The following is a 15335-nucleotide window of genomic DNA, read 5'->3' as shown; positions in this document are numbered from 1 at the left end:
TATCGACCACTCTCCCCAGGCATCTGACTGGCATGCTGGTCCAGATGCGACTGCAGTCTCCACAGCCTCCGTTCAGTACCTGTGTCACAGCCAGCCGGTGCCTAGAGCGATGATGCAGAAAAAGAAACAGAAAGCAAGGAAAAGTCAGGAGATGCTGGATTCAAATTATAGGCAGGGCGATGTTAAAAAGAAGAACCCATTAACAATAAATCCAGGTTCCTAACTGCAGGATTAGAAAAGGGAGAGCTAAGAGCAGCGAAAGGAGGGGCTTGAAACAGGAGCGACAAAGACTTTGTCAGCCTCTCAGACTCCCCAGCCCAGAAGGACAGGGCGGGGGTTGAGTCGCGGCTCCCCATTGGCTCCAGCGCGGGCCCCTGGACTTCTATAAAGGGCAGCTGCAGAGCAGTCTCTGCACGGGCTTGGAGCTGGAGTGGCATTGCCTGACTCCGCCCTGCCCACAGCGCCAGCCGGCCTTGGACAGAAAGACTGATGACTGACTGAAGGCAACAGAGATTGGGTAGGAATAATCAATGGCAGCATGGAGGAGGATCTGTGCTTGAGGGAAGCCTGACGCCATCTCCAGTTTGGAGCAGGTGCTGTGGGCACTATCCAGGAAGAGCGGTTTCAGACAGCCTGTCCTGTGTTCAGCTGCCCAGCTCTGCGCACTTGCCCACCCTGAGCAGGTCCAGTCTTTTTTCCTGGTTCCTGGTATTTCTCCCCTCTCCCTGCTCCAGACACCTTGGAGAACACTTTATCAGCTCAGAGCTCCAGGGCACTGAATAGATTGCCTGCCTGTCTGTCCACAGCCTCAACTTGCCCTCTTCCTTCTTTGAGAGGCTCCTGGGCAAATAGCTTAGGGACCTCACGGTCCACTAAAGGCACTGGGATGGAGAAAAAGCCAACCACAGAAATGCCCCAGGAGGCTTTCCCTGCCACCACGAGCATCTTCGGGGAAGAGCTGACTCCAGAAGCCCTGAGTGTACCTTTTGGTTTTGATGACTTGATCACATCCACTACTTCCCAGGTACTTCAGGCTGTGTCCAATGTTGCATCTGCGTTTGGGCATGGACAGTCCAAGATGCCAGAACACATGACAGGAGACCTGGCCGACACGTCAGGTCCCCTAGATGTGGAAATTGTGTCCGAGGATAATCGATTGGAGTTCTGGTTAGTGGTAGGGTACACCATAGTGGTCTTTGCCTCCATCATAGGCAACTGGGTCTTCAACTATATAATTTTGAAGTACAACAGTGTCCATACTGCCTCCGGCCTCCTCGCTGTCAACATTTCTGTGACCAACATGATGCTTGCTCTTCTCAGCTCTCCCTTCACCATGGTAAGCTGGGGTACTGAGGAGGGTAACCGGGGGAGTGGGGTAAGAACTGAAGTCAAACTTAGTGCTTGCAACAGTCGGTGCTGTGTGGTCAGAGGAAGGGCTGGCTTGGTTTGGAAAACATTTTTAGAGGAAATAGAACAGAAACTGAGAAACATTGAAAAGGGCTTGGAAATGTGTTAGGTTAGTTGTTGTGTCGCCGAATTAATCCCTTGCTGTGGTAGAGGCTGAGAGAGTATTGGGCTGCCCAGGGAGGCAGTGGAACCTGTTGCTAGTGAGTTTTGGACTAATGTATGAATCCAAATTTTGTCATAAAGATTAACCCTGCTTCTCCACCTTTCAAATGTTGTGCATGAACTTGAATGTAGTTAACAGGTTTTGTGATTTAGTGTCCCTCCATGTCTTCAAGCCGGAATGTTGTGTGGGAGAAAATGAGATGAGCATGAGAACTGGAGTGTAAAAATATTCCTTTGTTTATTGGGAGAACGACAGTAGCATTTTGGTGATAAAGGAGACTTTTATTTGCGTCTTGGGGCTTTGGAGAGGGATGGACACAGGGCTGAGTTCCTATGCGTCATCAAACCATTTTTCCTACAGGTGCGCTATATGTGTTATGCTCTCGTGTTTGGAAAGATGACCTGCCACCTCAGTCGCTTTGCCCAATATTCATGTGCCTATGTGACTGTGCTGAGTATGGTAGCTATTTCCCTGGATCGGCATCGGGTATGTGCCTCCCAGATATCTTGCCTAAGATATCCTCCTAGATGAATGGAGAAAAGTGAGGTCACAAGAAATCTACAAAGTTTTCCAAGTTCTTAAGTTCATATATGCAGATGTTTATGTGTAATATGTTTATGTGTAGTAATGTTTATGGTGATATTGAAAGATGTAAAATATAAAACTTCACCAAATTAATCCTAAAAAAAATGCTACCATCTTTTCTGTGGTGCTATGGGAATAGAGATGTGGCAATAAACACATGATACATGTTCTTTTGGGAAATCTTTCCTGTTTGCTGCATTGCAGGACTGGGCTAAAGGAAGCAAGAGGGCATGGATAAGTGAATGTAGATGTAGTAGTATTAGACCTGTCTGAGAGTTTAGTAAGGAAGGTGGGAATGAAGTCTGAGAGGAAGGATTGGGGGGGGGAGGGGCTGATGAATAGAGATGAGTAAAGAGGTAGGAGAAAGATTGAAGTCAATTAAAAGGAAGAGAGGCAAGGGAGAAGAAGCTGTGGTCATCGCATAGTTAATCATTAAGGAGGGAGACAGAAAATGAGTGGTGGAGAAAGACCAAAGGAATGAATGGTATGTGATTAGATCCAGTTAAAAAGCTATCTGGAAAAAAAGGTGAGAGATAGTCAGGAACATAGAGCAAAGGAGAGAGGATTGGGAAAAAAGTGACTATGAAGGAATCAAGATGGGAGGGGATGAGAGGGGATGGGAGGGCATGAGAAAAGCCATGGAGTAAGCCAGGTAGAAGGGTAGATGAAGGAATATGTAGGATACTGTCATACCCGTTAGAAGGTAAAGAAAAAAATAAGTCACACTACTGGACATCTGTTTCCTTTCTCCACAGAACTGCAGACAGAGAAAGAGGAGTTTTGAAGTCAGTTCACTTGAATTCCTGATTTCTTGAAACATAGTAGTGCTGTAATTTCATGAGCAAAATGCCACATACATGTCAAATGAACTAGTACATAAAGCAATTACCACCTACATACTAAGTCTTTGTACCCTTTTATCGGAAGAGCAGTTTATTGATGTCTAACTTTAATTTGAGTTGTTAAGCTGGATGGGGTCCTTTTTCCCCCAGGTGATGCTACATCCTTTGAAGGCCCAGATCACTCCCATGCAAGCCAATATTTGCATCATTGTCATCTGGATTGTGAGCACCTGTGCTGCACTGCCACATGCTGTTTACCAGAAGCTTCACCAGGTGGAATTTGGGTAAGAGGAACATGGGATAAGAGGAATGCTGTTATACTAGCAGCCCAAGACCCTGGAAGCCATAAGGAATGATTTAGCAAATAGGAGCTAGAATAACACATTTCAAAACATAGGTGGAAAAATAAAATTCTTCTAAACTGTTATTTGTCATTATTTCCCAAAAACTCTCAACACAGTGGGCTATAATTTCCATCTTTGGGGCCATGGCTTTCCTATAGGTACATGAGAAGCCTGGGTCAGTTGAATCCTAGCTCTCCTGGTTTTATGCTCAATGCAGACACAACACAAACAGTAAATACATCTCAACCTTAAGACCTAATTGCCTTAAGGAAAAGACTAAATCATTGGTTTTGTTTTCTCTCTCTCATAACCTAGAAACACAACTGAGGAAAGTGCCTGCCTCCCCAGTTTCCCATATACTTCAAAATCCACATGGGTGTACCTTGACCTAGGCACCTTTCTGGTCTTCTTTATGTTGCCTTTGCTGGTCTTGGCGGGTGTCTATGGTCATGCGGCCAAGAAGCTGTGGATCCATGATCCTGTTGATGACATCAATATCCGCACTTACATCTGTCAGCGTGGGAAGAAGAAGCAGACCCTAAAGATGCTGATGTTGGTGGTGTTTCTCTATGCGATCAGTTGGCTCCCCCTCAATGTGTACCTGGTGCTGCTAGCCAGTGAAGCCATCTCAAGCCACAATGGTCTCTATTTTTTCCTCCACTTGCTAGCAATTAGCAGCTCCTGCTACAACCCCTACATCTATTGCTGGCTCAGTGATAGCTTCCGTATTGAAGTGCGAAAGGTCATCATGGAAATCCAGAAGAAGCTGCTAGATAAAATCAGGCGCCTTAGGGGAGAGCATCGCCGACTGCGCTCTGCATCTCGTGCCCATCCCCTTGATTCTGAAGATTCCAATCCAGGAGTGCCCATATTCCCACGATTCAAAGATTTTGATGAGCTGCCCAGTCCCCCTCCTTCCCCAGCAGTGCACATCTCCTTTATCCACACAGTGCCTCAACTTTAAGCTGCCCAGACCGCGACTGACTATCAAAATATCTGAGGTATGATAGGATCAAAATAATTAGAATTTATTATTGCTTTTGAGTATCACCCATATATTGTCACTTGTGTACAGATAGTGCAGGCCTCGGGAGATCTGTGAGCTCCTATATATTATTATTTATATTTTATTTAGATGCACACAAGATGGATTTCATTGCTATGTTTCCATGGAAATGCTAGGAGACTAAGGTATCATTTCTGAAATTTCACAGGATGCTCTGGGAACTTGAAGCACCTTATAAGTGCAAGCTCTTGGTCGTCTCTTCTCTTCTGTGGTAGTGAGGATAGAAAATGTTACAGATGCCCAGGAACAGATGAGGCAGGAAATAACTCTGATTACACCCCATGTAATCAGAGTAATTTCCTCAGGTTGCTGTACAACAATTTGGTGACAGCTTCTCTCTGAATGCAGAAAAATTGAAGTGCCCAAGTTCACACTTCAAAATCCCAAACCTCCTCCGTGCTTCTGACTATACATTTAGTTTCATACTTTGTTTCATGTAAATTTGTACTCTCTACTTTTGTCTTTCTTTTTCTGGAAAAAGAGAAAATATAATGTGCTTACTGTTGTTTTAATTATCCCCATCTCTTTAGCTTATGGACAATTTCAACTCAGCAGAAGAGAGGAGAAAGAAGAAGTGATACCTCATCCTGTCACTGCCATTCTTCTGGAGACAATGTTATTAAGGTCCTCTGGACAGCATTCATGGATGCAAGTGTCAAGATGATACCAGGATGAGAATCGGACTTGTGATCCTCCTCATTTTCCTCTCTTCTTCTTTGCCTCCTCCTCAGTATTCTCGTTCTCCCTCTAGCCTCTCCCCATCTCCTTCCTAGCCTTTGTCCGTTTCCTCCCCCTTGCTTCTGTTCCACCTTCTACTCATTCTTTTCCTCTTTCACTTCATCCTCTTCTTCCATTTCTTTCTCCACTACTATCTTTCTTCCTGTTTTAAAAATCTCCTTAACAATGAATGACAAGTTATCTGTCTGAGATATCTCCTGGTTGGTAAGGTATCTACAAGTTTTTAGGATCAAAAAATGAGGTAATGATTCAGTTTCCAACTATTCAGTTTTCACATAGTGAAAAGATGTGGTGGTTTTGGGGGTTCAGAACTTCAAAGTAAATTACCATACTTGCCATAGTGTAGTGTCCCTTTTAAGATCAAACATAAATTGGGAAAAAGACCTAATTGAAGTTTAAACTCAGTTTCATTCCATTGTCCTTTTCTTCTTCCTTTTTATCCTTTGAATTTAATCCATTGATCCTGACCTATCATTAATACCCCAATTGTAAAAACAATGAACTTGTATTACTGAAGTACAGGTATACATATTTGGAGTACCTTTAGGGTGAAACATGACCTTATCTTCTATTGTGACCAATATAAACTGCCAACCTACCTGTGATCTTTAGGCTTCAGCTGTTTTGGTGATTAGTAGTCTTTGTGAGTAGTGAGCTCGCTTGTGTATTTTCCAACATGCTATGTAAATAATTCTGATCATCTTAAGGACAGATATGTGTATTTCCTTTTCATTCGTATTTGATAGAATAGATGTTTCCTAAGACTGACTGCAAGCAAAGTCGAATTTTGCTTGAGTACTGCATGAGTCTTAGAAGGATTTTACCTGGCTCTGGTAGCCACCTTCTTCTCCTATTCAGACTTAGGAGAATTTTGGGTAAAAGGGCTATTCTTGTAATTAAAATGAACCTTGTGCTTTGTGCTTTAACTTAATGTTCTATCCTTCCCCATCTCTGTCTCTATTCTGTACGTAGAATCACACATTCTTTCACTTCCCAGTAAGGCTTGGACATTGGAATGCTCCAGGTAATCCAGCTTCAAGGTTTGTTGCCGACTTGGCTGGAAACTCGACAGACTCAGAACTTTAAACAACAGCTTTGGTGGTGTATGGATGTTTGAAGAATTGGGCAGACGAATAGTTTCAACTTCACGCGGGCCTTTGTTTAGATGTTTTTCCACAGCACAGAATCTGAATTCGGTACCCAGCCAAGTCTGAGGGTGCTACAGTTGTAAGAAGTTTCTGGCTGAAGGGCTTATTTGGTGGGAACATCGTTCTAAAGAGCTCTAGATTTTAAGCTCTAACCCATGTGCAGCCATTTAGCTCTGTGGGTTCGGGCATGGTGCTAAAGAACTGTGGTCACAGGTTTCTAAACCCCATGTGTGTCTTTTTCCATAGACTGCATCACTCACCCTAGCCAATCTTTTTTGTACAAAGGTTATTTAGAAGCTACCAAGAAGGTAGCAGCAAAACTGATGTGTAAATATTTCAAAACCTGTTTTCTCGTCTGGAGACAACAGTTGCTATCCTTTACTGGCTGGGTGTTAGCTGTGTCACATTACTCAAAAGACATCACTTTCCATATGTACAAATCAACAAAGAGAGTGTACCAGAAGTGGCAGACAAGAAAAACTGCTAGATTCCCTCCTTTGACAAATTCAAAGGTAGGCATTACATGTTTTAAATGCCAAGAAACTGTATCTTGGTACAAATTAGGATACTTGCAGACATGCTTCGATGAGCGTAAGCTCTGCATGTAGCCTGTTTGATATTCAACCTTAACAGGACAGTTTGGAGCGGGGGAATTCCTCTATTGGCACAGATATCTGGGATGCTGGTAATCATGTTTTGGTCACTGTATATGTGACATGCACATTCTTTCTCATGTGTTTTGATCTGACAGTCCCTTTCACTATAAATCCCTGTGTATCTTGTAAGTTATCTTTCCCCAGTGTCACACAAGGTTCTACAAATGTATATACATATATATAGCCGGGCGATGGTGGCGCACGCCTTTAATCCCAGCACTCGGGAGGCAGAGGCAGGCGGATCTCTGTGAGTTCGAGACCAGCCTGGTCTACAGAGCTAGTTTCAGGACAGGCTCCAAAAAGCCACAGAGAAACCCTGTCTTGAAAAAAACAAAAAACAAAAAAAAAACAAAATAACAAAAAAAAAACAAAAAATATACTAATCTAAATATTTAGCTACATACACCAACACAGTATAGTATATTAGGTCACATAAGCTTTCGCAACTTTGTTGCTTCTGAAGACTTTCAACATCTCCAGACGCTGAAGCAAAGATTCACAGATGAAAACACTGATGTCATCTGGTATACATCAGGAAAGAAAGAAAATATACCTGGCATAAACAATATGAGAGTAAAAATGATGTTGTTTATTCTAATACTTCTTATTCACAGACTTCTATGTGTCTATTTCAAACTTACTTCCCTTATATTAGTAATAGTAATAACATGTATGTGATTATGACTTTATATTATAATTCTCAAAATAAGATCTTATGATAGTTATTAATAAGTGTTCATTTTCAAGATTTTACAACGTATTGAAAAATTAAAAATTTCTGGGGTATTCTATAAAGTTTCAACACTTTAGAGGAAGCTCAACACTAAAGGAAAGAAGAGCCTGATCGGGCTGCTCAAGGAGCAATGGAGGAAACGGTGCAGATCAGCCTGGTGAAATTTGCCTGACATAATATAGTCAGGCCCGAGTAAAAGTGTCTGTGCTCAGATTTATGTAAATGGATTTATGTTAATTGGATTGTTGAAATGTAGCATCTGGAATGAATTCCCTGCTCTTTTGTGATGAGACCTCCTGGAAATAAAGTTTACCAGTATATTTTTATAGAAAGACCTTAGAAGGCAACAGGTAGAGAGATACTGTGCCTCATGGCTTTTGATTTAATAGGATCTTGTAAGTAGCAACTCTGACTACTATACTTGTAATTTTAGACTGGGCTGTAAATGCTTTTGTACCTGCAACGTAACTCAAAGGAAAGTCTGTTGTAGAAATACCCCAGAATAAAAATATTTAAATAAAAAAAATAGAATAAAAAAGCATCTTTAAATTTAGAGTCTATATAGTAGTTAGTGAAATTTTATCCATTACCTGCCTGTGCAGTCCTCCTCCCCATAGAATGGAACTGAACTTGCTGATACCCTAATGCTTTCAGCTTTTCAGCTTTCCTCACAAATTCTGTGGAAGTATGGAATATATCCTAGGCACGTGTACATAGGCACATCAAACACTTGCTGCTTGATTCAAACCTACTAGTGATATGGACTGTGTGGAACCGAAGCCTTCTGGGAGAAAGACTGACACTGTCATATTCTACTCAAATGAAAAAGGAATAAAGCTCCCTGAAGCGATATTGATGAATTACCCCTTCACAAAGGGAAAGAAAGAAATCTTACCATTTTACAACAGGAGAATGAACATTATTCCTCCCAATATGCTTGTTACTTGTTTACCTGTAACCATTGCTTTAAATATTATCTACTATTGTTGTTATTTCTCTCTACTCTAATTTAGTGTGTGACTATGTATTCTATATCAAAGAGAGGAGGGGCCAAAGGGAAAGGGGATAGTGTGGTTACAGGGGTATGGAAATTGTAGTAGATTAGTACATATATATTTACATAAATATACTAAATAAAGCTATTCATTCAAAGCACTCCTGATCTCTTCTTGTAGCTCTAATATGAAAAGGGAAAAGGATGGGGGGAGGAAGTTGGGTTGGTGGGTATTTGTGATTCACAGCGGCTCATTAGCTAAAGTCAACATTTAAACCTTTCCATGTAATCAACACATAGGCATTAAAGTATAAGGGGATGGGGTGAGCGTATAACATAAAAGCAAATCCTTTTATGTTTTCTATGGAAAAGTTTTGGGGTGAACAAAGGTTAGAATACTCAACAGAGGGAAGATGCCTTACTTGGTAAAGTTAAATTCGGAATTTGAGAAGTTTATTATTCCACTAAATCTGTGGTTCTGAACATGTGGGTTGCAACCCCTTTAGGGTTAAAATGACCCTTTCATAGGAGTTGCATATCAGATATCCTGTATATAAAATATTTACATTGAGATTCACAAGAGTAGCAAAATTACACTATGGAGTACCAATGAATATAATTTTATGGTTGAGGTTACCCCAACAAGAGGAGCTGTCTTAGAGGGTCACAGCATCAGGAGGGTTGAAAAGGAGGCGTCACTGCAACTCATCACACTAGCCCTTAGAGATGCTCATATAGTCTCCTGTAGGCTTAAATCCTTTAATAGTTAGTAGGCTTATATGAAGGTTTAGCATTTCTCAGATACATTAAAGGAGAACAACTAGAGAATAAACTCATTAGACCCCCAAACCGTAAACACATTTTAACAAATGCCAAGGTCTTAACCTTTTTTTGACTTCTGCCAAATTCTATCCCCACGACTATAAATTCGGTTTATTTTCTTCACATAATGACTTTTTAGATACCTGTTTGTTTTCTAAAGACAGAAAGAATGAAAGAGGGAGGGAGGGAGGGAGGGAGGGAGGGAGGGAGGAAGGAAGGAAGGAAAGAAGGAAGGAAAGAAGGAAGGAAAGAAGGACATGAATTTTTGTGGATGGGGATGTGGAGAGGACCTGGGAGGAGTTGAGAGGGTGGAAATATAATCAGAATATGTAATATAAAAATATGTTTCAGTAAAAATATTTGAGATGATAAGATTTTTAAAAGGTTATGTTTTATTTCAGTCCCTGTGTTTGTGTCTGTGGGTGTGTGCAGGTGAATGTAGTGCCGGGGGAGGGCAGAAGAAGGTGTTGGATAGGTAGCTGCGAGCTGCCTGACATGGGTGCAGGCAAGAAAACTTGAGTCATTTGTAAGTGGAGCCAGTGCTCTTAGCTGCTGAGCCATCTCTCCAGTCTCATGGTAGTTAATTTTAAATGTCTATTTCCTGAAACCCGGAATCACCTGGGAAGACAACCTGAATAAGGAAATATCTAGATGAAGTTGCCCTATGGCAGATTGCCTTGCTTGTTAATAGGGGTGAGAAGAGCCACACTGAATGGGGGCATAACCAGTTTACGGTCTGGGCCTGGAACTGTATAAGAGAGAAGAAAGCTAGCTGAGCATTAGCAGCAAGCAACAGGCAGCTTGACTGTATTTGTTTTTCTCTGCTCTTGACAGTGAATGCGCTGTGTCCTGCTATCTCAAGATTCTGCCTTTATGACCTCCAGCAGCAATGGACTGTAACCTTGAATTTTAAGCCAAATTAACTTTTCCCTACCCCGTGATGCTTTTTGTCAGGATATTTTATCACAGGAACACAAATGAAACTAGAACTGATTAATAACTTCAAAGTCTAAATCTAGTTCCACTTACGTAGCTTTACCAACATTCCCCAATCCCCAAGCCTCTGTCTCTCTGCCTTGTTTTTGTTTGACGATTATTATTTATTTTCAGCCACTATTTGGTAAAATAAACTTATAAAGAAAGTACCATTTATAAAAAATAAAGCTTATAGTTTTAAATGCCTGAATTTTCAAATGGTAGATGCCAGCAAGGATCACACTACAGCTATGGGATGGCAGAGTGGATAGAAATGATTACACTTCAATCAAGGAAGTAGAGAGTGGGAGAGACACCCATTCCTTTAACAAGCAGTCTCTGGCAAGAACTACAGTTAGATCACAGGAGAGCTAATTTAAGTCTTTCTAAAGCCATGATGCCAATAGGACCTTGAAGGCTTCCATTAGGCCCTAACACTTAAGTATGACTTTACCTGGGTCCCACTTTTCAAATACCCTGAATTTTGGGAACTCTTGGGAGTTACCCTAACCAATTTGAAGCTGTCAGCATATTGAATTTTTGTTTATGCCTATACCAATACACCTGCTATTCAAGCCAAACTATTTAATATGTTTAGGATTCTAATAACCCTACTTTCATAGTCTCCTAAAGCAGAGCTTCTTAAACATTTCTCACTCATGAGAACTTTTCACCGGAGCAATTTTTACACAACCTTGACTATATAGGTACACAAAAGAAGCATACAAATCAGATTTTCCTGATGAAAATTATGCATGTGTTTGCATTTGAACTACATTTTTGCTGTTGCACTTTCAGAAACTTCAGTGTTACCAATCCCTCCCCCCAAACCCATCATTTAGCTTGTGGGAATATGTGGGGTCACCACCTAGTTTAGGATATTCTGATTTTGACTCCAGCCAGGAAAGCAAGCAAGCTAATTTCAGATATTCACTTCTTCCTCTGCTCTTCCAAATCCCATGCCCTGTCTTATTGCAGCTCTGCATTTCCTTCCCCCCCTTCCCTATCTCCAGAGGATCACGCAGATCTTCTGCTTCAAACTTCCCATCCCTGACTCCTCACTTTATCCCAGACTCTTACTCCAACAGACAATCCCTGGGAACCCACAGGCTACTCAGGTCAGATAAGCAGGTAGCCTAAATATGGATCTTCACCACTCCTGCCCCTCCACCAAATCCAATCCTCCAGTCTAGCCCCATCTCTATAGCAAACCACCTACTGCAGTTTCGCCCTTCTTTCTGCCCAGCAGGTCACACAGACTTTCTCCTTTAACGTTCCTACCTAGCCATCCTGCTATTCTAACCCTCAACTCAAACAGGGCATCCCCTGGGAACCCACGTGAGAGAGAAACAAGTAGGCCAGCAAAGCACGTAGGGAAACTTCATATCTTTTATTTATTTATTTATTTATTAAGAATTTACACCTCCTCCCCTCCTCCCATTTCCCTCCCACTTCCCTCTCCCCCTCCTTTTCCAGTCCTAAAAGAAGTCAGGGTGCCCTGCCCTGTGGGAAGTCCAAGGTCCTCCCACCTCCATCCAGGTCTAGGAAGGTGAGCATCCAAACAGGCTAGGCTCCCACAAAGCCAGTCCATGCAGTATAATCAAAACCAGTGCCATTGTCCTTGGCTTCTCAGTCAGTCCTCATTGTCAGCCACATTCAGAGAGTCTGGTTTTATCCCATGCTTTTTCAGTCACAGTCCAGCTGGCCTTGGTGAGCTCCCATTAGATCAGCCCCACCGTCTCAGTGGGTGGATGCACCCCTCCTGGTCCTGACTTCCTTGCTCATGTTCTCCCTTCTTCTGCTCTTCATTTGGACCTTGGGAGCTCAGTCCAGTGCTCCATTGTGGGTCTCTGTCTCTATCTCCATCTATCGCCAGATGAAGGTTCTATGGTGATATGCAAGATATTCATCAGTATGGCTATGGGATACGGCCAGTTCAGGCACCCTCTCCTCTGCTGCCCAAGGAACAAGCTGGGGGACATATTGGACACCTGGGAACCGCTCTAGAGATAACCCAGACCCAGAAAGATGAATATGGTATGTACTCACTCATAAGTGGATTCTAGCCATAAATAAAAGACATTGAGCCTATAATTCATGATCCTAGAGAAGCTAAATAAGAAGGTAAACCCAAAGAAAAATATAAAGTTATCCTCCTGGATATTGGAAGTAGACAAGATTGCCAGGCAAAAGTTGGGAGCACGGGGGTGGGGGTGGGGTGGAGTAAGAGGAGTTGGAGAGAGATAAGGGAGAAGGGGAGGATTGGTGAGAGCTTGGGAGAATGGGATGGTTGAGATGGAGGAAGTGTGGATATGGGAGCAGGGAAGTAGATATCTTAATTAAGGGAGCCATTTTAGGATTGGTAAGGGAAACTTCTTATCTTTACTTTCCCTTTTCTCCTCTATATCTGATCCCTTGTCTCAATTTCAACTCTGTAGCAAATCACCTGCTGCTGACTCCCTTTTCTCTAGATACACATTCCCAGGGTACTAAACAGATACTGGTGGAACACCCTGTTTTCCTCCATCCTGCCGTCTCCCTTGGTACCCACTTCCTATGCCATCCCTATTGCTAAGTTTCATATCCTAATACCTAGGAACAGATTTTACCTTGAAACCCCAATGAATACACCTATCAGGATCCCAGAAAAATTTCATACCAGGAGCCACCTATCCATCACACCTTCCTAAGAACCAGAAAGGGCAACAGAAATAAAGGAACAAAACACCCACCAACAAAGACAAGATATTAGTACCTAAAATTATAATCTTCTAAAACCCAGGTGCCTAGAAGACAGAGTAAAGCATAATCAATAACAGCCAGTCAAAAACAAATATTTGTTTCTACTAGAACCTGGCGAACCTACTACAGTTGGCCCTAGAATTGCAAGATCACTGAAACACAAGAAAAAGACCTTAAAATAGCCTTTAATAATATGGCAGAGGTCCTTAAATAAGACATTAATAAATACCTTCTAAACAAACAAACAGTGGAAGGAAATAATTGAAACAGTCCAAGACTTGAAAGTGGAAATAGAATCAATAAAGAAAACCCAAACTGAGTAAAATCTGAAAATAAAAAATTTGGGAACTCAGAGGCAGGCATTACCAACAAAATATAAGAGATGGATAAATCTTAGGCATTGAAGACACTATAGAAGAACTGGATACATTTGTCAAAAATGGAGTGGGAGGCTGGGAGGAGGCAGAAAAAAAATAAATAAAAAAAAGAAAAAATTAAAAAAAAAATAAAATTTGCTGGCATAAAATACCCAGGAAATCTGAACTTTATGAAAAGATGAAATCTGAGAAGATTAGGAATAGAATAAGTATGAGAAACCCAGGTCAAAGCACAGAAAGTATTTTCAACAAAGTCATGGAAGAAAACTTTTCTTATCTAAAGAAGGAGATGCCTAGCAACATAGAAGAAGCATACAGAATACCAAATAGACTGGACCAGAAAAGCAAGTTCTCTGGGCACATAATAATCAAAACAATAAATATACAGAACAAAGAAAGAATATTAAAAGCTGCAAAGGAAAGTCTCCAAATAACATATAAAGACAGACAGACATATTAGATTACACCAGAATTCTTGGAGATTCTATAATACAAAAGAACTTGAACAAATCTTCTTCAGTTTCTAAGAGACCATATGTACCAGTCCAGATTACTATACCTAGCAAAACTTTCAATCATTATAGATGGAGAAAATAATACATCCCATGATAAAAACAACTTGAATCAATATCTATCTAGAAATTCAGTGCCACAGAAGACACTAGAAGGGTAACTCCAACTTAAAGAGGTTAAGCGGTTAAGCACTCCCAAGAAAACACAAGGAATAAATAATCCTACACCAGAAAATTAAGAGGATAAACACGCATGAGTGTGAGGGAACACACACACACACACACACACACACACACACACACACACATGCATGCACACACAGACACACACACACTGCACAAGAAGAAAATAACAGGAACTGACACACACGACTCATTAATCTCTCTCTACATCAGTGATTTTAATTCTCTAGTATAACGACACAGAGTAACAGACTGGATTCAGAAACAGAATCTATGTTTTTGCATCATCCAAGCAAACACCTCAGTGTAAAAAGAAGGGAAAATATATTTCGAGTAAAACAGACATAAGAAGCAATCTGGTGTAGACATTTGAGTATCTGACAAAATAAATTTCAAACCAAAACTAATCAGAGGAAATAGGAAAGGATACTTCATATTCAACAAACAAACAAGAAATCCAGCAAAAGAACATTGCAATTTGTAACATCTATGCCCCAAATACATGGCATTCAAGTTTTACACAAGTGTAGAAGAAACACTACTACAGCTTAAGTCACATATTGAAACCTCATACATTGCTGGTGGTGACTTCAATACCATATTCATGCCAATAGACGGTCCCTCAGACAAAAATTAAAGCAGAGGAATTCTGGGTCCAATTGAAATAATAAACAAACAGGTCCTAACACTTATTTATGAACATTTCACTCAAATACAGATTCTTTTCTGCATCCCATGGGACATTCTCCAAGATTGGCCACATACTCAGACACAAAACAAATCTCAGGGATACAAGAAAAGAAAAATAAAACCCTGCATGTTATCTGCCCACCACAGTTTAAATCTGGATATCAACAAGAACAACAGAAAACTTAGAAACTCAAACAAACAAAAGAAAAAAAAACAACAATCCTCAAGATCTAGCTACAAAATTCTTTGGCATATACCCAAAAGTGGCTTCATCATGCCACAGAGACAGCTCAATTTTGTTCACTGATACTCTATTCATAAAAGCCCCAAATTAGAAAGAACTTATATGCCACTCAGC

The 15335-nt window shown here is 41.1% G+C and overlaps 1 protein-coding gene across 1 annotated transcript; it reads left to right on the top strand.

The window, feature by feature from the left end:
* The first annotated feature begins 436 nt into the window (after positions 1 to 436).
* Positions 437 to 8773, top strand: LOC121445203 (probable G-protein coupled receptor 83). The gene is made up of 5 exons (XM_041647226.1): positions 437 to 1336; positions 1931 to 2056; positions 3148 to 3281; positions 3657 to 4342; positions 4938 to 8773. The coding sequence occupies exons 1-4, from the start codon at positions 887 to 889 to the stop codon at positions 4303 to 4305; spliced, it is 1359 nt and encodes a 452-aa protein (XP_041503160.1). The 5' UTR covers positions 437 to 886; the 3' UTR covers positions 4306 to 4342; positions 4938 to 8773.
* Positions 8774 to 15335: the final 6562 nt, after the last annotated feature.

Source organism: Microtus oregoni, unplaced genomic scaffold (assembly GCF_018167655.1).
Source record: "Microtus oregoni isolate MIOR12 unplaced genomic scaffold, Mior012 000165F_ref0000029, whole genome shotgun sequence".
NCBI classification, from domain to species: domain Eukaryota; kingdom Metazoa; phylum Chordata; class Mammalia; order Rodentia; family Cricetidae; genus Microtus; species Microtus oregoni.
The sequence above is the reverse complement of the archived record's forward strand: the minus strand, read 5'-3'. Positions and strand labels throughout refer to the sequence as shown.

Coding starts and splice junctions, on each gene's coding strand:
- LOC121445203 (XM_041647226.1), top strand. CDS start 887: ATGGAGAAAAAGCCAACCACAGAAATGCCCCAGGAGGCTTTCCCTGCC. Junction 2,057..3,147: donor TTTCCCTGGATCGGCATCGG/GTATGTGCCTCC, acceptor TTTTTCCCCCAG/GTGATGCTACATCCTTTGAA. Junction 3,282..3,656: donor CTTCACCAGGTGGAATTTGG/GTAAGAGGAACA, acceptor CTCATAACCTAG/AAACACAACTGAGGAAAGTG.